This window comes from Mus caroli, chromosome 19, assembly GCF_900094665.2.
Source record: "Mus caroli chromosome 19, CAROLI_EIJ_v1.1, whole genome shotgun sequence".
Lineage (NCBI taxonomy): Eukaryota > Metazoa > Chordata > Mammalia > Rodentia > Muridae > Mus > Mus caroli.
In genome coordinates this window covers 13,781,305-13,804,416 of record NC_034588.1, presented here as the reverse complement: position 1 = coordinate 13,804,416, position 23,112 = coordinate 13,781,305, and the positions used below count along the sequence as shown (strand labels likewise).

At 44.1% G+C, this 23,112-nt stretch overlaps 1 protein-coding gene across 2 annotated transcripts in view; it reads right to left on the bottom strand.

Moving 5' to 3' along the window:
- Gna14 (G protein subunit alpha 14) overlaps nucleotides 1-2,820 on the bottom strand; it is a 164,167-nt gene extending 161,347 nt beyond the window's left edge. Inside the window, exon 1 of one of the 2 annotated variants that reach the window (XM_021151829.1) lies at nucleotides 1,660-2,820. In XM_021151829.1, the coding sequence (XP_021007488.1) occupies nucleotides 1,660-1,783 (124 nt within the window). In that variant the 5' untranslated portion in view covers nucleotides 1,784-2,820. The remainder of the gene's footprint in view (nucleotides 1-1,659) is intronic. The other variant, XM_029472486.1, reaches the window with a different exon arrangement.
- Between the last annotated feature and the right edge of the window lie 20,292 nt (nucleotides 2,821-23,112).

Below are 23,112 nucleotides of genomic sequence, written 5' to 3'. Positions count from 1 at the left end.
TTAACAAACGATGTGCCTTTAAGCATTCCTCCCCTACTTTGTACGTCTAGGTCTGTCAAAGAGGCCTATTAGTAATACACTATGGATCAGCTTGCTACATCATTTGCCTTACAAGGGGCCAGCCTCAGTATAGTCCTAACAGTACTTCACACGAATCTAAATATTTCAGAGTGAACTAAAGTTTAGTCTGCCCTTGACAAGAGACGGTATCCATCTGAACTCAAATGAAGGCATAGTCCATCACCTTAGTGTTCACGCGATACTCCACACTTGACAAACTGAACTTGATGGCAGACTGCAGGGTTCAGCTAGAGTTCCCAGGCCTATTCCAAGTCTGGGTGAGCAGCCCTGACCCCAGGGGTGGAAAGCGGCCCTTCCTTCCCATCCCCACCCCACACTCCACCCACTTTAGGAACCTCTTAGGTATAGCTGTGGACCTCAAGATACTGTCCCAAGCATCTTTACAGCCTCAGCAAACAGCTTTCCTTGGGGCTTACTCCCCTAATCAGGTCTCTCCTCACTGGCTAAGACCCTTATAGTAAGCTAGGAGTCCTTTTGGCAGGACTTTCCTCCGGCCTTAGAGAAGAATCAGGCGTGTGGAATCTGGGTGGTCAGCCCTTTGAACTTGCAGGTTTGAGGAAAACCAAAGGAGGCCCTTTAAACTCAGCAGTAGCCAGTTACATAGTGGAGGGCTTGCTGGGATGTGAAGGCAGTGCAGACTAAAAGCCCTCTCCTTCAGTCGGTCTTCAAAAGAGACTGCTTAATTAAATAATTAAACAAATGGTGAAAGAGAGGACTCCAGCCTGAAAGGACAGAGGAAATGCAAGCAGCTATTTTGGGGGTGGGGATGGGGGTGAAAGAAAAGGGCCAGTGTCCAACAATGGATGGGGGCTGAATGACACTCTACAGGCCAGAAGAAAGAGATCCTTGCCTTGGGGGAATTAATCAGAGTTTAAACTCTTCTCTCTTTGTTTTTAAAACACTTCTGCAGAGGTCTTCTAAAAGCCTAAGGAGGCACTGCACTGGTAGAGGTAGCCCGGGACATTGAAGTTAAACTAAGGTGGGCCAAGGGAGACTTAAGCTGCTCTCGTGATGCAGGCTCCGGGTGTCATCAGCAGAAGGCCCTGGTGTCAGAAGAGAGAATAGCAGTAGGGGTGTCACTTCCGAGGCGCGCTTGCTATCATTTTCCCCTTTTCTCCAGTTTGTCAGTTTCTAGGGTTTCCTTTACAGTGAGGACAGAGCCTTCCCACCATGACCTTACCTGGCAGGTAAAAACTATGCTGCACGCTGCACGTGACCCTGCCGTCAGACCCTCAACAAGAACCGAACCTAAACTGCGAGGCAGGCCATTCCCCACCACCCACCAACAACTAAGTTTGGGGGTTCCCGCAGCAGCCCCCTGCTGGGAGCCCAAGGGCAAAGCGGACAGGCCTGGGGGGGGGGGGAGAAACTGACAAGGGCCCAAGAGCAAGAGCCCTGGCCTGCTCTGAGATATCGGGAGTCTGCGATCGACGGTCGCCCAGCTCCCCAGGTGCAAAAAGACCGGTTCCCCGAAGGGACATAGAGAAACTCAGCACACCACCCCGCAGGCTTGTTGGGACAGGAAAGAGCCGGGACGCGAACACCAGAGCTGCGCGCTGGATAAAGACGGCCACTCACCCAGCAACAGCAGCTTGAGCTCGCGGCGCGCGTCCTTCTTGTCGCGGCGAAGCTGCCGCTCGATCTCCGCGCTGATGCGCTGAGACTCTTTCTCCTCCGCAGACAAACAGCAGCAGCCAGCCATGGCTTGCTACCTCGACGGAGCGACAGGGACCTGGAGCTTAACGCCCGGCCGCGCGGATTATCCGCGCCAGAAGCAAGGTTTAAAGAGGAAACCACCTGAACCAACTGTGGTATGGAGTAAGAGGCTCGGATCTCCTAGGCTAACGTTTTCTCGAAGGCAGTTCCGAGGTCCGGCGAGTCCTGAGCGCTTGTGTGGTCCGGGATCAAGCACCCAACCCCGCGCTTGGGAGGGAGAGAAGAGCGAACTGGGCAGTGTGACTGGCGCTGTCTCCAGAAGATGTGCGTTCCCGGACACTGTAGCTGGGTACCCAGGTAGGCAACGCACACCGCGAATCAAAAGTTGGGGTGTCGGTGCTGCTGCTAGAATGGTCTCTCCGGGACTGTAGGATGTCGCAGGCTAGCAGCAGGTGTGGCCTGTCTTGCAAATAAAGAGCTGTTTGTAAAGTTCCAAAAACCTCAACCCGTAGACTTTTGCGGAATGGAAGGTTCCTCCAGCACTGACCGCTCTATGTGACAGGAGGAGGCGGGGCGTCTCGAACCTGCAGCCGCCAAGGCTGCAGGAGTTGCCTGAAGACCTACCCCAAGCCGATGGTGCCTGGGGACAAAGGAGAGCAACAAGAGGCTGGGTCGCAGAGCAGTCTCACACCTGCCTCCTTGGCGGTGGCGCCCTAGTGCAGGCAGGGCCACTTGCCAAGCTTGCTGTAACCAGCAGACACTGGCTGCCAGCCCCCTTCCCGCTGCCAGATCCGGGTTCCGACAGGTGAGGGAGTTTCGTCAACTCCCAACCTCAGTGCCAGGGGTGGAGGCAGCGCACTAGCAGACCCGAGCCAAACGTCTGCAGCCCGTTCACACACCGCATGCCAGCAGCTAGGCTCAGGCCTTTTTTTTTTTTTTTTTTTTTTTTCCCAACTGAGGCTGAGCTTTGCCCACCAGCTTCTCCACCGCTCACACTTGGGTTTTCTAGGCTGGCTCCCTCTGCTTCCCGGATGCCACAACTCAATTTGAGCTTAGCGCAAACCTTGGGTCAGCTTGTAGCTTGCCTGCCTAGTGCAGATGGGCCTGCTGGCTGGCGTAGGAACTGCAGCTGCCTTCCGGGGTCTGGCAAAAGAGCAGAGTGCTAGTTAACGCCTCCCAGCCTATCCTACCTCCTGGCACCGGATGAGGGGGCCAGGGACTGGAGGGGTGAGGGAAAACGGCTGGCTGCTTTGCATTTGATGATGGGAAAGACTTCTGCTTTGTAGAAAGAGTTGGCACCTTCCCGGCACACCTGGCCAGTTCCCTGCCCAGCCCTGCAGCCAGACTGCCGCCTCGGGACAGCTCCTGAAACTCTGCGTGCGGATGTAGGAAATCTGAAAGAACCCCTGACAACTCAAATGCACAAAGATTGCACAAAGCAAACTACCCTGATTTTGTCTGTGCAGATTTAAAGGTGCGGATAAGGGATCCTCGGGACCAAAGCAAATCTTCTTTGCCTTCTATTCAAGTTGGCATATGACATGTGCACAGTTACGGAATCAGACGCTAATTCTTCCTCTGTGAAGAGCAATGGAAGCAGGAGTGGGGCGCTGTGGTCGTTATATAAGAACTTGGCAGCTAATGCTATCTGGCTAAGTCTTATTTACTTTACAGTTTAAGAAGTGCGGACCGATCAGGCTTTAAAATGCCCTGTATTTTAGTATCCTTCCAAGCATAATTGACGACAACAGTGTCCCCTACTGGAAAGTTTGTGGATTTTTTTTTCTCTCTGTAATCTGTCACCCACTTTTTCCTTTAGCTCCTACAGGTGTTGAAAACACCACCATTGGCTCCTCAAACTAACATCTCAATCACGGCCTTTAGTCTTCCACAGAGCAAACCTGAATTCCAAGTTAACTGGACTAACTGACCTGTTCAGTCTCCAGTTACGAGCCTTCCAAAACAGATCCTGACAGATCGTCCCTGGCGAACTTGGCCGTACCTACCGGAACCCTTGGTACCAGAACCCTTGGTACCTACCTGAACCCTTGGTACCTACCGGAACCCTTGGTACCGGAACCCTTGGTCCTTACCGGAACCCTTCAGTGTTCCCATTCATTTGATCAAACCTGTATTCCTTCTATAGGACACCGAGCTGAAGAAGTCCCCCAGGTTTATAAGCAAAAAATTCTATCTTCAGCTAACAATAAACACTCAATGAGTAAAATGTCAACAGCAGGAAATAAGCCAAATTAACTATGTTTGGTCCACACAGGACAATATTATGTATCCATTAAGGTGATCTATGAATAACATTATGTCCCAATGAATAACACCTTAGGATGTTTGGATGAATGACAGCCTGCATACAGCATCGTGGTGCCACCATCTACCTCAGGGCTGGGGATGTAGCTCAGTGATAAAGCCCTCTGTGCATTTAACATCCAGCACTGGAAAAAAAGTCATACCATCCAATGAGAGCATAACCATCCTAGCTTGTATAAGAACACTCGGAAGCATCCATGAACCATTGCAGCTGAGTAGCCACAAACTCAGTGCACTGTATTCCCACCGTTCACTCATGACGACAGAAGAACAACAAACTGGGGAGAATCTTCAAAACACATCCAGCAGAAAAGACAAGGCACAGACATATAAGCAGTACAACGGAAATGGTATGGGGAGAATACACACCTGCATTTTTAAGAGCATAGAGTACTTACATCAGGAAGGTTAGCTGCTCTGAGTCAAAACTGGCCGGCTGGTTTTAAATTATCTGATAGAGGTACCCGAAGCCCCTCCCGTCATATTTACATGCACTTTCCTTAACTGTGAGCAGAGCAATGGACTAGAATCCATTCAAGGGACTCACCCAACTCTAACATTTAATCATTTCTTCAATGATTTTTCACACTTAAAAAAAAAGGCAAGGGATTGTAGAGCTAGCTTACCCGTTAAAAGCCCTGGCTGCTCTTCCATAGGGCCAGGTTCCATTGCCAGCACCCACTAGGTGGCTCACAACTGAAAACTCCAGTTCCAGGGAATTCAACAGCCTCTTTTTGCTTCTGCATGTGCTGCACACATGTGGTGTGCAGACATACATGTAGGCAAAATACCTATACACATAAAACACAGTTTTAAAGATGTTAAAATAAATGTGAACTTTCCAAAGGTCCTGAGTTCAAATCCCAGCAACCACATGGTGGCTCACAACCATCCGTAACAAGATCTAACACCCTCTTCTGGAGTGTCTGAAGACAGCTACAGTGTACTTACATATAATAAATAAATAAATCTTTAAAAATAAATAAATAAATAAATAAATAAATAAATAAATAAATAAATGTGAACTTTATTTTGGGGACATCAAAATCTCCCGAGAACCATACAATGGACAGCACAAGGCAGTTAGTTTCCTATTCCTGTATTTATTTGTTTCTCTTTCACGTCATCTCTCAGACCTAGGGTACGAGATCAGGATGATTTCATGGCATGATACTTGAAGCACCTTCCCAGGAAAGGCTGGCTTTGAAGGAAGTGTTTACTCACGGGCAACACTTCTCTTCATCATTCCCATCTACTTTAGTTGCACCTCATTCCTCACAGCCTCCATCTGGGCTGCCAAGTGCTGAGCTTCACGGCCAGATAACTGTACGGGTCCTCAGGATGCTCACTGGGCCCCTGCCAGCCTAATACCAGGTGCTGGGGATTCTGGTAACACGATGTACTGAGCTGTGGCCCACCAGAAAGAATTAAAGTTGAGACCTCACTATCCTGTTTTTCCATAAGAAGCATCACTCCATGATAGTGGCTTTCAGAAGCCAAAGATTGTGTATCTCCTTTAGCTTAACTTCCTTGCCTGCCCTGCTAACGAATCTCAGACAAATGTACTGTTGTGTCCTCTGAAGGCTTTGGTGCACCCTGTCCCCTTTTCCAGGAATGCCATCTCTTACTTCAAGCAAAGTTAGGTCACTTCTTTTCCAAACACATCTTTTCTGAGAAGACACCTCCACTCCTCCATTAGAAGCCTGTGTCCATCCCATCCCATCCTAGCACACCTGTCTATATCTGCTAATTCATGTTACTCACAGGTAGTTTTTCTTGTTTAACCTGCTAGTCTTATACTAGCAAGTCTTAGCCAGGATGTATAAAACTGAAACCAAGGGTGGGAAAATCACCTAAGATGGTTCTACTTGTAGTATAAAGTGGTGGTGGTGGTGGTGGTGGTGGTGGTGGTGGTGGTGGTGGTGGCATCTAGCCAGGTATGATGCAGGCAAAGCTGAGAGTTCTACATCTTCATCTGAAGGCTGCTAGTGGAAGACTGACTTCCAGGCAGCTAGGGTGAGGGTCTTAAGCCCACACCCACAATGACACACCTACTCCAACAAGGCCATACCTTCTCACAGTGCCACTCCTTGGCCCAAGCACATACAAATCATCACAATGATGATGATGTGAAGATGGAAGTCAGAAAATGAACACTTGCTTTAGAAAGAGCCTGCACGTGTATGCTGCCCACTCTCCCCTTAGAGAAAATGACTTCCCCGGTTGTAATGCAGAGCTATGAGGGAAGGTACATCAGAGAGCTAGAAAGATGCTGTTCTCTTTGGGAAATATATTACCTGAGAATTTAAGAAGTACTATGTGATTCAGGTGTGCTGTTTCTAGGGATACACCTGGAGCACTCTAAGTTACTGTATCACAGGGTCTGCACGTTCATGTTTATTGATGCATAGTCACAACAGCCAGGGCATGCAACCAATTTGCCAATTTGGGAGTCTACCAATATCTGTGTGCGATGATCATAGAGATGTGGGCAGTAACTCTTAGAGTAAAGGTCAATGGGCTTGCTCCTCCACAGCCCGCACACAGTGGGAATGACTCCTGCTTTCCCTATTCATTTTATTGAGTCTGATGTGTTTCCAGTTTTCCATTCAGTTTTCAAGTTCACTGTGTTCTCTGAAACGGCTTGACTCTCTCCCCCTCAGGCTGGGGCCCACTCTTATCATCTGCAGCTCAGCAGGTGAAGACTGATGGAGTATTGCTGGCTGTGTAGATGAGGGGAATAATAACTGGTGTGCACAGCATCTATTTTTCTATGGGAATCAACATGTCAATGTATTGCTCCACAATATTCTCTATTGGAAGCCCGCAGACTGTTTATTCAATGTGTCCAATGGGGTGAGCAAGAACAATGGACACAGAAGGCTGTCATCTAGCGCACAAGGCTGTGAATAGCCAGGAATGGGTATCCATTGGTTTGGGGATCTGACTTTTTATGAGAGTTGAGGACGTAAAGAACTGAAGAAATAGAAATCTTTAAGAAGACAATCTGGAGGTTTTTATCTTGCTGACTTTCTTTTCAATTTTGCTTGCTTCACACTCTTCTCTTGAGTAAAAAAATACTGACACTCTAATACATTCACACACACACACATACATACACACATACACATGCACACCCTTCTGTACACTGTTGTGCTCTTAAAATCATAGATAAGCATAAATAAGAACATACACAGAGGAACGCTGTCACATTGATGACAGTATGTTTTCTCTTTTCTTCTGCCTCATTCAGGAATAACATGTCTACCTCTGGTTCATTCTTGTTTGTAGTGTCGTACTGTTCCGTGTTGGGGACAGAGCACCTGTGATCCAGCCTGTCCTCCTTAAAACATCTTTAACTTTTGGTTAGTTTTGGCCAATGAAACAATCTCTAGCCGTGACTTTGTATAAGGATCTTTAAACACCACTGTTTTTATGTCTATGGGTAGATTCCTAGAAAATGTTGCTATATTGTGCATATATAACATATTACATAAATGTATATACATACATTTTTTATTTTAATGGATGTGGCCAGATTCATTCAAAAAAAAAAAGTCATTCTCATCTGCTGCCAACAGCATCAGCTCCCATCTCTACCTCCCCGCCAACATTAATACTGCTGCTCATTAACTTTTGGCAGCTTGAAGGGAATAAAGTGATATTAAAGAGCTGTTTCCTTTGCTTCCTGTGCTTGCTAATGCTATGCGTCCTCCTTGTGACTTGCCCATTCATGTCCTTTGCTCATTTTTAAAAATTGGGTTATTTGTCTCCTCCTTGACAACCTGAAAACTCTTCAATAATGTGTGTTGGCTCTTTGTCACAAACTGGCAAATACAGTGTTTGCCTCCTGTTTGCCTCCATCCCCTGCTATCTATCTATCTATCTATCCATCTATCTATCTATAAGACAAGTTCTCACTATATAACTCTGAATGGATAGCCTGGAGTTTGTTATGAGACCCAGGCTGACCATGAACCCACAAAGATTCACACCTGTCTCCTACATCCCTAACCAGTAATACACATTATCCACTATACAGTATCTCGTGTTTATTCTTGTGGAATGTAAGAGACAGAAGACCAGTTTTGTTACCAGGTTGCACTACAGACTCTTCCACTAAGCTATTGTGTACTTCTCTGTCAATACCATCTTGATCCTACAGAAAGTTTTGGAATGTTTTGCCATCTGAGAGGCAGACCCTCTTAGTGAGTCCCACTCTTCTGGCTGTGTATAGACTTGTTTTCAGATGTAGACAGCCATGTATCAATGTCCCTCCCTCAGCTTCACCCTAACATTGACCCCAATTGTCTTGCCTTCTGGACACACTAATTTGCATATCTAAGAGATGCCTCAAATTAAGAAATCTGAGACAAAATTCCGAATTTATTAACCAACTCTTTTTCTGTCATATTTCCCATCTTAGAACTATCAGACACATCTTGTATCCCACCTATTCCTTGTGGATCCTCTCTTTAGTTGTATTCAAATGTGCTGGAACCAGATTCAAGATGTATTGCATATTGCATATATATGTATGTGTGTGTGTGTGTATAAAATGTGCACTGGTGTTTGGTCTTCAAGTATGTCTGTGTGAGAGTGTTGGAGATCCTGGAACTGGCGTTACAGACAGTTGTGAGCTGCCATGTGGGTACTGGGAATTGAATCTGGGTCCTCTGGAAGAGCAGCTACAGTTTTTAACTGCTGAACCATCTCTCCAGCCCCTTGGACACTGCATTTTTATAAAAGGAGGTTTCTGAGTTGACCTTAGAATGTCACATGTGGCTGCCCAGGTATATTCTTTTCTATTTTTGTTGCCACCGGGTCTGAACAAGCTACCACCATCTCTGACCTGGACTGAAACAACAGTTTTATGACTGGATTTCCTGCTCTACTCTTCACTCTCTAAAGCCTACCCATCATGAAACAGGGTTTTGATAATACATACCGTTAATTCCTAGTTTCAAATTCTCCTATGAATTTCCTCCAGAAAATAAACTCCTCCTCTAGACCATGAAGCCACACACAGAAGTCATTGCCTGGCTCTGCCATTGATGCTAACAGTCCCAGTGCTGACCCCGTTCCACCTTTACCATGCTGCCCTCTCTGGACAGCTGCTGGCCCCTGCAGCTGCTGCTCTGCTGACTGTATCATGCCTCCTCCAAAACACGAAATGCTCTGTCTGTGCTTGTCCCACATGTTTCAAAACCAAGGGGACTTGCTAAGTTCAGCCTTCCCTGACAACTTGCTTCGTGTGGCATACCCTACCTCCATGACCACTTGGTACTATTACCATAGTCCTGTACTAACACTGGGGTATTTATCACTACCTTTTTCTTGTTCTCTCTTATTCCATCAGAATAAAAAGATAATCTCCACAGGAGGCAAGATGATGACCATCTTATTCTAGGTCAGGAAGGCTGCATCATCTTAAAATTATATCTTCAAACTCTCCGTACCCACTTCTCAGTGATAAGTCTAGGATGTAGGAAAGCCAAAGCCTATATTCCCTGACTTCCAGGAATCTAGTTGCCTAAAAAATTGCCCAGAGAAGTACAGAATGACGTGTCAGGTGTCAACAAGCCCTCTACAAGGCTGGGATTGTTGGGGGCCCAAAACGAGGCCAGGACCATGGGGGGCTCCGAGGCTGAGGCAGGGGGACTTAAGCTGCAGCTCTGTAGGCGAAGACCTTCTCCATGCTCCCTATGGCAGTGGTAGATGAAAGAGACAGTCCTTGGTTCTAAACTGTTTGTTTACTGTTTATTGTGAAAATGGATACATACCAGCTTCTCAGGGTGGACCAGAGATTACCTTTTGCAGGGATGAATGTCCAGGAACAGAAGCTTATTAGCTAAAACTTTAGGGCCTCTAGGTACCTCATTTATCACAGAGAACTCTGTTTTGAGCTATGTGACCAATGTGGGGAGTGTGGCATGTGTGTGTTCCAGGCCAGGAATGTGGCAGAGAGGAGGGAGGCACCTACCATCTCAGGTGTGTGTATCCAAGTTTCTGGGGTCTCAGACCTGCTCTACCTTACCAAGTTTCCTGGCATAGTCCACTGTCACACAAGGACTCTGATCTGTGGACACATAACCTGATTGTGTTTTCAAGGATTTATTGATGGCAAGTGGTAGAAACCAGATACAAATTGACTTCAGCTAAAAGTACAATTTATTGGACCATGGGATAGGCTTAATTGGAAGTTCTGCTGGACCCAGGTCCTTGAATGATGTTACAAAGAGAACATCTACTGGTTGACAAACACTTGTTGAATGAAACAATGATGATCCCCATCACACTTGATTCTTCTGAAGATTCGGGAAGTTGGCATGTCAAAGTTGTAAGCCTCAAGTATGGAGCTGGTAAGCACTCAACAGGAGAAGTGAATTTGGGTTTAGTGATGGTTAATTTTGGTTGCAACTTGACTGGACTTGGAATCAACTAGGAGAAAAGCTGTTGGACACAGCTATGAGAGATATTCTTGATCAGGTTAATTAAAGAGGGTAGAGCTACCTCAAATGTGGGCAGTATCTTCTGTCAGCAGCCCAGATAAAAGAACTTTGAGGGGATTTTTTTTTCTCAATGGCTTTTGCCTACTTGCTTTTATGACTTCCTGTAAGTTCATCTACTTTGTGAATTCATTCCCTCTGCTGCTACTGCTGACACCGCTGCTACCGTCTTTTGTTGAGATGTTCTTACCCAACTTAGAGTCAGCTTGTGCCCCAAGAAACTAGGGTTGACCATTTGTCCTCTATAAACCAATTAAAAGTGGAGAGCAGAAAAAGGATATTTATTCAATGTGGCCACACAGGGCAGAGGGACAGCAAGACCCCAAGAACCTCCCCCTCTTCTCCAGCCCTTCAGGCTTCTGAAGTTAGATCGAAGTTTAAATAGAGGGCCAATGCTATGCATATCTAAGCAGTCCCTGTCAAGCATGGTCTTGTCCAATGCTGACCCATCATTGTCTGGGTTTCAGTCTTACCATTAAAGGAATCTGACAAGTTGTTAGAAGTGTGCAAAGTCTTTCCAGGAGACAAGTGTTCTTTTGGCTGGTCCCTTTCCTTCTCTCAGCATGAGATTCCTGAAGAAATTCCAGTTTCTTTGGAGTTCATTGTTAGATTGAGAGACACAGTGTCTCTTTAGAGTATCATCATTTTCTAGGCATGCTCCAAGAGGAAGGGATAATTCATCCTGCATGGTCCTTTGGAGTTATTCCAGCATCTGGCAGCAACAGCAGATAGGAATCAAACTTTCGCTTCCTAGCAAGGACAGAGCAGTAGGCAGAGACCTTGCCTGACCTGTCTGGCTGACATCAGAATGGAACCATTGGGTCCCATTGAAAACAAACATTCATTTTAAATATTTTGAGTCAAATATGCAGATTCAAGGGCATTATGAATGAAGCATACATCCTAGGACACTCCAGGCTCTGCTTTCTTAAACTTAATATGCATTAAGTATTTTCCTTCATGATTTAAAAATCTGTAAGGCTGGTAAGTACTCATTGGAAATGTGTTGCTGGGACAGTAACATGAAGCTGTTGTCTGCCTTTGGAACTGTCTGAGGCAGCCCTTGAAGACCCAAGACCCATGTGCTCATTTGCCCATTTCTGACATCACTGGGAAGATTAGAAACAGCCAGAGCAATCCTCTACTTGAGAGATGAGGCATGCACTTTATCTTAAACATGGGTTGGTTTGTGGCTCTTTGGGCTGATAAATTTCCAGCTCTGTCTCCTAGATGTCACAAGAGACCACATCACTTCATCTTCTTAGCTGGGCTCTGAGCTCTCATCTCAGGCAGTTCTCTTCCACCATAGTGTCAAAACCCCCATGTCTATTCATGTCTGCTGAGCGCTTCAGTGACAAGAGCCCTTTCATTTCCCCCCAAGTCCAGCAAATGCTAAGACTCACACTAATAGAAGTGTGTGCATCACCTTGCCTGATGGACATGTTATGAACAAAGCAACAGAATTCTTAAGGGACCAACCTTGCTTACCTCTAGTCATATAGTTGAATTGGCCCAGGATAGCCTAAATATTAAAGTTTGTTCAACATTTAAGTTATTAATAAATTTTTGTAACTTCAGATTACAGTGTGCAATCTACATTGGCAGCCAGTTCTTTTGGGATCACACTCTTGTTTGACAGTTACCTAGTGCCTATAAAAGGAACAGTGGAACAGAATAACACAAAGTAGACAGATATTAAATATAAACATTTCAGCAGATTCCATGGAGAAAAGACATCATGGCCCAGTGTCAGCTGAGAGGACCACATGGAGACCATCGAGGGCAGGTGACCATCTTGGACTAAGATGGACTCATCTTTCCTTCTCTCTCTTCCTGGTGTTGAAACTTAGACAAAAGCAAAGACATAAAATACTATGACTTGACTGAGGAAGCTGTAAATGGCGAGTTGACTCTGTATTAACTTGTATTAACCATTCAGTCCAGATAAGAACCAGCTACATATATTATATGTCTGAGAATATTGGCCTACAAACATCAAGCCCTCTGTGAATTCTAGAAAACAATGTGTGACTGACAAATAGAATCACATCCTGTCCTATAAGAAGGAGGGTTTGGTAGTGGCCCACTTCCCAGCTAACTTTGGCAATATCTGGAAATATTTTTGGTTGTCACAACTCAAGGAGAGGGGTTACAATACCTAGTGAATAGAGGCCAGGATATCTAAGCATGCATTTCATGGGACAGCTTCCACCCAAGACAAATTCATCCACAGAGATCCCAGCCTAATATCACTACTGAGCAACCTAGAGAAAAATCAGTCTAGATTCCTAAGAGAAAAGCAAAGGAAGAAAATGCAAGATTTATCTATATTAAAGTTAGCTACCACCAAGGGCAGGCACAGCAGAGGCAGGTGAGCATAAGGAATAGTTTGGCAACCTAGGACTCTACTTGTCTTGGGCAGTGCATGCCTCTTCTTCTAATAATGCATTTGGGAATCTAGCTGTTTTACCTGCATGTACTATGTACACACACACACACACACACACACACACACCTTTCCAAGCAATACACCCAACAACCTTGGACTTCACCTGCAATGGGCTTCAAGTACACCTTCCTATAAAACCAACGAAATAAGACTCTCCCTGCATAAAAATGATCAAACTTGAACAGATTCTGTTTATTCTTACTCGCATCGTATTAGAGGGGAAGGATGAAAAGGCCCATCTGGCCTAAATTGGGTTTGATGCATTTATAATAAGGCAAAACTATGTTCTCAACTGACCAGAATCTCCTATGTTTTTTCTTAAGCACAATTGGGAATAAATATAATTAAAGTCCAATGTATTTGGAGAAGGGACATGCACATTTAAAAAAAATGACTGTACCTTCTAGCCTATAAATCAAGTCAGAGACCCACCATCTACTAGACATCTAGTAAGCAAACTCCTCTTCCCATCAAAGGAAACACTGAACAGTACTCAGGTCTCTTGAGTACCAAGTAGGCACTGTCAATCTTGAGTGTATTTCTTCCAAACCTATTGTGGTGGTTTGAATATGCTTGGCCCAGAGAGTGGCATTATTAGGAGTTGTGACCTTGTTGGAGGAAGTATGTCATTGTGGGGATGAGCTTTGAACCCTCCTTCTTGCTGCCTGGAAATAGTCTCTCCTGTCTGCCTTCTGATCAAGATGTAGAATTTTCTGCTCCTCTAGTCCCATGCCTGCCTGGATGCTGCCATGCTCCTGCCTTGATGATAATGGACTGAACCTTTGAATCCTAAGGCAAGCCTCATTTGTACTTTTCCTTGGCTATATACAGGCTATGGGCTGTCAGCAAAGGGGGAATGCCTCTCATCAAAGGACTCCACAAAGTTAAGGGTGGGCGTTCTATTCAGCTGGCCAGCCAGCTAGCCTCTGCATTACAGAGATACAGTGTTCAGACTGACCAAGCCTGGGGTAAGTGCATCTCCCTAGACCAATTGTCATGACTGAGAATATGTGGCTAGGCCACAGTTGGGTCATGTGCTTATCCTTGGAACCAGAAGGAACCATTAGTTTCCTGTAAATCACAAAGACGGAGTGGGTTTTTGTGAAACAAGAGATGAATTATCTCTCAAGGGAGACTGAGCAAACAAGCCTGTCTTTTCCCCAACAGCAGCAGCTTCTACTTCTACTGAGAGTGAAAATTGCTGCAACAATTAACCAGGGATCATCAGATTCTGAATTAAAATGAAAATCCCAGCATTGCCCCCAGGGAGAGGGTGTGGCTTTGTCTTAAACACACAAACACAGTTCAAGCCTGTGGACCTCTGGGAGGAGAAATACACTGAAGAATAAGGGCTCGCTCACTCACCTAGTGTCATCTGGGAATCACTCAGCTATTGCCGCTGACACACAGTGGGTGAGATACGAGCTGTGATATTAGATGGGAGGGAGAATTCAGATCCATCAGCCTTGAGCTTTGTGATGACATTACATAATTGTTTCGGCTTTAATCTGTAATTTTGATTTTCATTTGTAAACTGGGGTGGGGGGAGATTAGTAACATTTACCACAAAATTCTGTCTCAGCAAAAGTTTGCTCTGCTCCTATTACCAATCATTATCTTCCATATTTTTGGTGACAGATTGTTACAGTAATGGGAGTGATTCCTGCCAGAAAAAGATGCATTGCTACAACATCTAGAAGTAAAGGATCACTGGGAACCTGTTGTAGAGATAATTTCTGCTGTGCTAGGTCTGGAGGCTAAACGGGAATCCCAGACCTTGTGAATGGATAGCACCCCAGAGAAGAGTGGCATTCTGATGACATCCATGCCCCCTCCATCTCGAGGCTCTTATAGTATAAAATCTGAGACTTTCCCCAGGATATGGGAACAGTTGTGCTTGGAGGGATGCAGGGCCTCTCGTGCCATCACTGGGCAAATCCCAGGCTGCACCGGATATGTTGACCACTGCAGGCTTCACATTTGACTTAACTCGGCATCTCTGGAGGTCAGACAGAGGTGCTGTGCTTCCACCAGCTCTCCAGGTGATGCTGAGGTGAGAGAGCATTTGTTCAGTGGGAAGAAGAGGCTCATTTGCCCTGGTCAGCTTGGCCCCTCGTTCTGCCAGTCTCTCAGCTGCTTTTGCAGTGACAAAACAACTCTAGATGCCTGTGGCTTTGCACGGGACCTTGGCCACTAGCAGGCTGAGAGGGCACTGTTCTTTGTCCTCTCAGTGACATTTGTTTGAGGAGACACAGCAAGAGGCAGGGAGAGGATGAAGAGAGAGAAAAGCAGGAATTCCTGAGGGGCTGCAGCCTTTGGTGAAACTCATCCTATAATTTTACCTCAGAGTTCTGAGACAGTATTTGATTTCCTTGTGTCATAGGAACTGCATTGCATACAGCCTGAGGCTCTGTTACCAGTAGTCTATATTTCTACTTCCTTGCTCTCCCTCCCTCCCTCCTTCTCTATCCCTCTCACTGTCTTCCACCTCCCTCCTGCCTCTTTGGTTTTTCAAGACAGCATTTCTCTGTGTAACAGTCTTGACTGGCCTGGAACTCACAGAGATCCACCTGCTTCCACCTCCTCAGTGTTGGGATTAAAGGCATGTGCTACCACCACTCCTTAAAGGAGTAAAATAAGGATCACACAGAATTGCAAATGTAACAAGGAAACTTTACTTATAACCAAAGCAACAGTATAGGTGTTTTAGTTAGAGTTTCTATTGCTGTGAAGAGACACCATGACCAAGGCAACTCTTATAAGGACAGCATTTAATTGAGGCTGGCTTACAGGTTCTGAGGTTCAGTCCATTATCATCATAGTGGGAAGCAAGGCAGTATCTAGGTAGGCATGGTGTTGGAGGAACTGAGAGTTCTATGTCTTGTTCCAAAGGCAAACAGGAGAAGAGGTCTGGTTTCCATGTGTGCCTAGGAGGAGGGTCTCCCACAGTGACATACTTCCTCCAAGAAGGCCACACCTCCTCCCACAAGGCCACACCTCTTAATAGTGCCACTCTCTGGGCCAACCATATTCAAACCACCACAAGGCCCAACACAAAACAGTAAACCCACATAAAACATTATGAGGGTTTGGTGATTTATTTATTTATTTTTGAAACTCAATTCTGTGGTTCTTGTATGTTAACTTTGAGGATGATAATGTTACATCATAATACCAAAAGGTTGGACATATCCAAGAGTATAAGATACCCAACTTGATGAGTACCCTAAAGGTTGGTGGTCACCTTTGGAAATGAATGGACCATTACTACCTGAGTGATACCAATAGGGAATGAGCCAAAAGATGGAGATAGAAGGAGAACTTCTTTTACTTACATCCTTTAGTCTTGACCACTTGAATGGTTAAAAGCTCTTATTTAGACCTGGGTAAATTAAGTTTTTTATCATTTGCAACAACAAAAAAATCATAGCTGATGTTCCTGATCCAAGAGAACTAAGGGGATAATTAGCAGAAGAGAAGCTAGTGGCTAAGAAAAAAAAATGAGCTTCACACATCCATTAATGATTACTTGATAATGTCACCTGTCATTTTTCTGTTACCATAACAAGTGACTAAGATAAGCACCTATATGTACAACAGGTTTCCAGCCTAAATAGTTCCAGAGTCTAGTCCAAGGATGGTTGTCACCGTGGCTCTTGGTCTTCAGAAAGATACCTACTCAATGGCCAAGGAGCAAAACCACAAATGAACTAACTTGATTATTAAATAATTAATTATTTCAACTGAGAAAAAGAAAGAGGCAAGAGTCTCACTTTTCCTTTGGAAGGCATACTAGCAGTTTTCTAAATTAAAGGCTTCTCGCTATGACCTCCCTCTTGAGTTTATCACCCTAGAGGCCAATCCAACCCACTTCATCATGGATCTTCACAGACCCCTGAAGACTCAAACCAGAACGCCCTAACCATTCAGCACTGTCAGAGCTTCAGTAAGACATGCTAATGCTAACAGGACCATTACATTCTTCTTTCTGAGGCCAGAGAGATGGTTCAGTGGCTGAGAAAGCACACAACTTGCAGAGGAGTCAAGTTCAGTTCCCAGGTCCCATGTCTGGCAGCATAGAATCTCTGGTAACTCCAGTTTCAGGGGGTTCTGATGCTCCTGACCTCTGAGGTTACCCCAGATCAGGATGCAGTTATACTCATTGAAAATTAGGAAGTAGATCTTTTTAGCATTTCTCTAGGACTATGTTTTGGTTTGACTTTCTTTCCTGGATGTTGTTGATTGTCCTCAGCTACTCTTCAAGGATTGGTGGTCAGATAGATTTTTTTTCCCCTAACGATTGCATGCTTTAGTCAACTATTTAGATGCAACGCACTTGTAAATGCTTTGAACTCATAGAAAAGCTGCATGCTAATTACCCAAGTCACTTCTTCCTTGCAGCTGTCTCTCAAATGAGGCATCAGCTGATTAAGAGCCTACTTGTCAGAAAGAACTGTGCCAGGATCAAAACTATTCTGTTGAATCTGAGAAAAAGTAAAAGAAACAAGGACACTGCTGATAAGGTCGAACATTCTAGCATTGGTTCAGTGGAATTTGGCGAGCTGAGAGTCTGATGATATAATCAAACTAAAAGACTCCTTTAGCCTGAAGGTTTTGGGGTATTTGTTTGTTTGTTTGTTTGTTTCTGTTTTGGATGGTTATTCAAATGGCTCCCCTCTGGCCATTGTTCCTTTGTTTATTTGATACAGAAGCAGAGCTACCAGGACCACTGAAGCCATTAAGTGCTCCAAAGGATGTCTTTGTCAGTGCAAACAACCCCGACTCCCACGCCCACATCTCAACCTTCCTCAGTAAGTTGCTGTCTTAGTTATTGTTCTAGTGCTGTAAGGAGACACCATGACCAAGACAACTCCTATAAAAGAAAGCATTTAACTGAGGCTTGTTTACATTTCAGAGGATCAGTCCATGATCAATCATCCTGGCAGGAAAACAGTCAAACAGGGCTTTGAAGCAATAGCTGAGAGCTTCATGTCCTGATCCCTATGCAGCAGGCAAAGGGAGTGGAGAGACTGGGGCTTTTGAGACCTCAAAGTCCACTCTTAGTGACACACCTCCTCCAACAGGCCACACCTCCTAATCCTTCCTAAACAGTCCATCAGCTGGGGACTAAGCATGTAAACACAGGAGCCTAAGGGGGCTACTTTCATTCAAACCAGCAGATAAGCTGGGGCTCCTGTTCTGAATCCTGCCACCTGGTCCAGGATTATTTCTGATTTCCAATCCCAAGCTTGGCCTCAAGGCTACCTTTCATGCCATCCTGACATGAACTATCAGTCAGCTTAGACTTGCCTCTTTTGTAAATGTTTATCAGAGTCTACAGCATTAGAAACAGCAGGGCCCGTTCTCTTTGGAGATAGAACACCAGAGAAACTGGTCTCTGGTAACCTGACGCAGCTATGCTGCACACAGCTGAAAAGTTCTCTGCGGTGTTCCATGAGCTCTGGGATCAGAGGCTAAGCTCTTTGGGACAGATAATATTTTTTTCTATTAAAAACATTTTCTTAACAAGTATGCTATTGTGTAACTCTCTCTTTGATAGTCATTTCTCAGAATACTTTTAAATGAAAGGTTGGTTTCTCAGTTCCTCTCACTACAATTTTGGTATGACTAACATTTTCCCTCCCTTTTTTATTTTTGAATTATGAGAACTTTCCAGACATAACAATAAGCACTTGCAAATTCTTTACCTAAGTTTTCTGTGTGTCAATGTGTTCCTCTGTATTTGTGTTATCTTCTTTCTCTCTCTTTTCCAAAACTCTATCTCCTAAGCCTTGACATGCTGTCAACAGCATGACTCACCTCCCCGAAACAGTTCAACCAGAATAAGGACAATCTCTTGTAGAACAAACAGCCAGGATGATTACACCTGAAAAATATTACATCCCTCAACTCCGTTTAACGGAAATTCCATATTAAAAATTATCTAGTATCTTTTGTAGCTGTTTCTATTTAAATCCAGGCTATAATAAGGTTTTTCTCTTTTCTTTTCAAATTCACACCACTTGTATAATACCTATTTTTCCATATGTTTTAGGTAAGCAAGAAAGAATCTGTTTTCCTTCATATTTGAGGTTCTACATCACAATGGTTTCCCCAAATCTCTGCCAAAGAATCCTTTGAATTGTATCCTGTTTTTGCAACTATGTGTGTAGGCACTGAAGGTCATCTGGGCTGTTCTTACTTCACCGTACTACTAGGGACCATACTAGTAAATACAGACTAAAATAAAATACAGGAATAGATAAATGCAAATAAAAGACAAAATCAGTTGACTTTATTTTCAAATGGCAAGTGGCCTTGATTTATGAAGCATCTGTTCACAAGGGTCAACAGGCCTTCTTAGAAATAGTACAGAGCTACAGGCCATGCCTGCCAGAACACCAGACCTCTCCTCCCACCTTCTTCCCTGTCGCATCCACCCCCGACAAGCAGGAAAGACGCAACACCATGTTGTCCTTCTTCAAGCAGGTTTATTCAGGAACGCTTCACATTGCAATAAACCCCCCGGGCGCCTTAAATACCCTACTGACTCCTCCCAATCACCCTAGTCACGTAGTGGCAATCCATTAGTTCACAGCAAATGAGGACACCTCAGGTGAGCTGAGGAGGCATGGCGTCTGCGCAGTGCAGGCGACTGGGATATGGCTAAGTCAGAGGTAATGAGGAAGTCAGGCGCAGGTCATCTTGAAGCAGCGGCCACACCTGCTCCTCACACTTCCCCACCCCCTCACATGTACCAGCCCCCAAGTAGGGCAGGAGCTCCCTACTCAATCACAGGCCATGCCTGCCACAAGACCAGGTAGGCTGCTCGTAGATCTTCTCCACTCTGTCCCCCCAGACCCAACTCTCAGGGTCGCCTGAGGGCTGTGATAGATCATTTTCCCCTGTCCTCCTCTTCCTCAAGCCTTTAACTGGGGAAGGTGAGGTAAGAGGAGGGCTCAAGGGCGTGCACATGGATAGAATTCATCTTGCAGGTAGATTGGGGGTGGATGGGACAGAAGCAGGAACAGGTTGGGGGGCACTGAGGGAAAGCGTGTGAGAAGAGACAGCTGGAAGTGGGGAGCTCTGCAAGTGGTTGTGAGGAAACCCGGTGCAGTGGAAACTTCCTGCAGTTGTGAGAGCAGGTCTAGTGAGGGTTCCTAATGGAGGATATGGAGCCGTGTTTTCTAGACAGACGAGGCTTCCACGGGTGGGACTGGGTTACAGTCAGTTGAATTGATGGCCAAGAGGGTGCTAAACAACCCAGGCTGATGCTAGGACAGAATGTTACTCTCTGAAAACTGACAGTGAAGTCCCATTGCCAAGGATAGTATAGACCCAGTGCACCTCTATGTGTTAGTCTCTTTGGTGCAGGAAGATACTTTGCCGTTTACAGAAGGAGAACTGTGGACACCAACCCATTTCCAAACTGCTCATCTTATAATCTGTCCTGACTGAAAGATGTTCTGGGCAATGGTGGCACAGAATGTGTGGGAGTGGCCAACCAATATCTGGTTTAACTTGGGAACCATGCCAAGGGAGGGAGCCCATGTCCTACACTGCCTGAGTGGCCAGAGACTGGAGAATGGATAGCCCAGAGACCTAAGGTAGAACCAAACATGACTGGAAAGTAATAATAGTAATAATAATAATAAATTAATATAATATAATGATATTATTAATAAAATTATATATTATATTATATTTTATAATGATTGCATTATAAAATGGTGTAATTATGATAAATATAACAATAAAAATAAATATAATAATTATTCTTATCATCATCAATGAAATGATTCTTAATGATATTCTACTATACTCATAGATCGGGACCTTGTCCAGTTGTCATCAGAGATGGGAGCAGGTGCAGAGACCCACAGCTAGAAATGATTCAGAGAGAGAATCTAGGAGGTCTCCACTGGACCTTCCCCCTCAGAGATCAGAGAACCCTACAGAAGATAGGGAAGAAAGACTATGGGAGTCAGAGGGGTTGGAGGACACCAGGAGAACCTGGTCTACCAAATCAACTAAGCAGAGCTCATTTGAACTCAGAGACTGAAGTGGCAAGCATAGGACCTTCTTGGGTCTGCATCGAGTCCTCTGTGTATACATTATGACTGTTAGCATGGTGTTTTGTGGGACTCCTACCAGTGGGAGCGGGGACTCTTTTGCCTGCTCTTGGAACTCTTTTTCTCTTATTGGGTTGCCTTGTCCAGACCTGATATGAAGGCTTTTGCCTTGTCTTATTGTATCTCCCCACCCCCCAATTTTGTTTTTTATTATAGCATCTTTGCTTAATTTACAGTGAGCAGAAAATAAGCTGGGTCTTGTTTTGATCCAAACATTGATGTTTTAAAGGTTGTACACAATATTTGTTAAAAAGAACAAATAAACATATCCTTTTTAGAAGCTTCTATAAGAAAGAAAACACAAAGTTTAACTGTACAACTTTCCTCTTTGCTAGAATTGCAAAATATCACTACAGTTTTAGACTTTGTTGTTTAAACTGTATATCCAGGAAAATCTAAAAAAAATTAAAGAAATGTGCATATAAATGATTGCATAGAAGAACAAGAACATTAACTGCAAACAATAAAGAAATAAAAGTTAGACATACTATTAAATATACAAAGGTTCTAGAATTAATCCTCCAAACACTTTCTACAAACAGTTCTTAAAACCATTTTTTGTTGTCTACAAGCAAGGACTAGATTTATAAAAACAAAATTGAAAGGAAAAATAAGGTAATTGTCTAGGAGGATTGTCCCCCACAGTCTCTTCACTCACATCTGTAGGCAAGTGGTCTAAGATCTTAGAGATGCTAGCTTTGTTTTCTGAAGTGACACCGAACATTTCAAGCCACTTTGTTGTCTCCAAAACAATCTTGAAGAGAAGTACTAGAAATTATAAATATTTAAGGGTATCATTTCATTTGTAGTCATGTCCTACATTACCAAAAACTAAGTAATGTGGCTTTTGCTTAAAACCTAACTTTACCCAAAAATTCAGAGCCCCACAGAATCACTTAGGAGTGTCATCTTCTCAACTTGTCTCACATTAGTAAGCTGAGGTGTGAAGAGCAAGCCTCCCCTATGAAGAACAGGCAGATTTTGGTACAAGCACACATGGCAAGTGCTGCGAGCATCAAAATTCAGTTTGTTTTACACTATGTATATAAACAAAGAAAATGCATTTTCAAACAGTTTACTTGTTTCTAACAGAAAAAGCAAACAACAAAACAAAACCCCTTAATAACAATGATCAAGAATAGTTAAATTTTAGAGCAACTATGCTAAGAACAGTCTTTTCCCTTTACAATGGTTTCTATGCTCATTGACACACTCAAAACTTAAGGGAGAGGTTTTTTTCCCCTTATACTTTAATGTTCCAAATCTTAGAAACCTGCAGGGATTGAGATGGGAGGGGGGAGCAGTAAAGGCTCCACGTTTCAGTGAAAAGGGCACTCTCTCTCCCTGAAAACGCTATTCAACCCAGTTGGCATCAACCCCCAGACGGTGGAGTTAACAAAAGAACTATTCCACATTGCATCATAAATAGTCATCATGGGCTTAGACATCTTGACAAGACATAAAGTTCCACCCTGAACCTAAGTGTGTCTGAGCAGACAAGGTTATAATGTGGCTACCACTTCACTCCTGTATCATTTTATCTTATTAGCAAGTTCCATCTCTAGGTTAACAGTTCTACCAAATATGGTTGTGAGAATTTATTTTTAATAAGACAATGTTGCAAATTATGCAAATTATGCAAATTATGCAAATTATGCAAATTATGGTCAACCAACATCTTTTCACCAAATACTTCAATCATAAAAAAGGAGAATCATTACAAAAATATACAGAGGCACCACAAATTGGTAGCTGCCCATAACATGAAACAAAATGGACTCCTAAGAGTGGCTTTTCAACAGCTATCTTTTTAATTATAACCATTGCCCAGTACAGGGAAAACTAACAAGTTTGTTTGTTTTTAAATGCATCATTGCAGCATTGTATTCCTGATAATTTAAGTTTACCAAACTATGAGTAAATGAATGATACATGCCTAGAAGTATCGTAATTTATACTA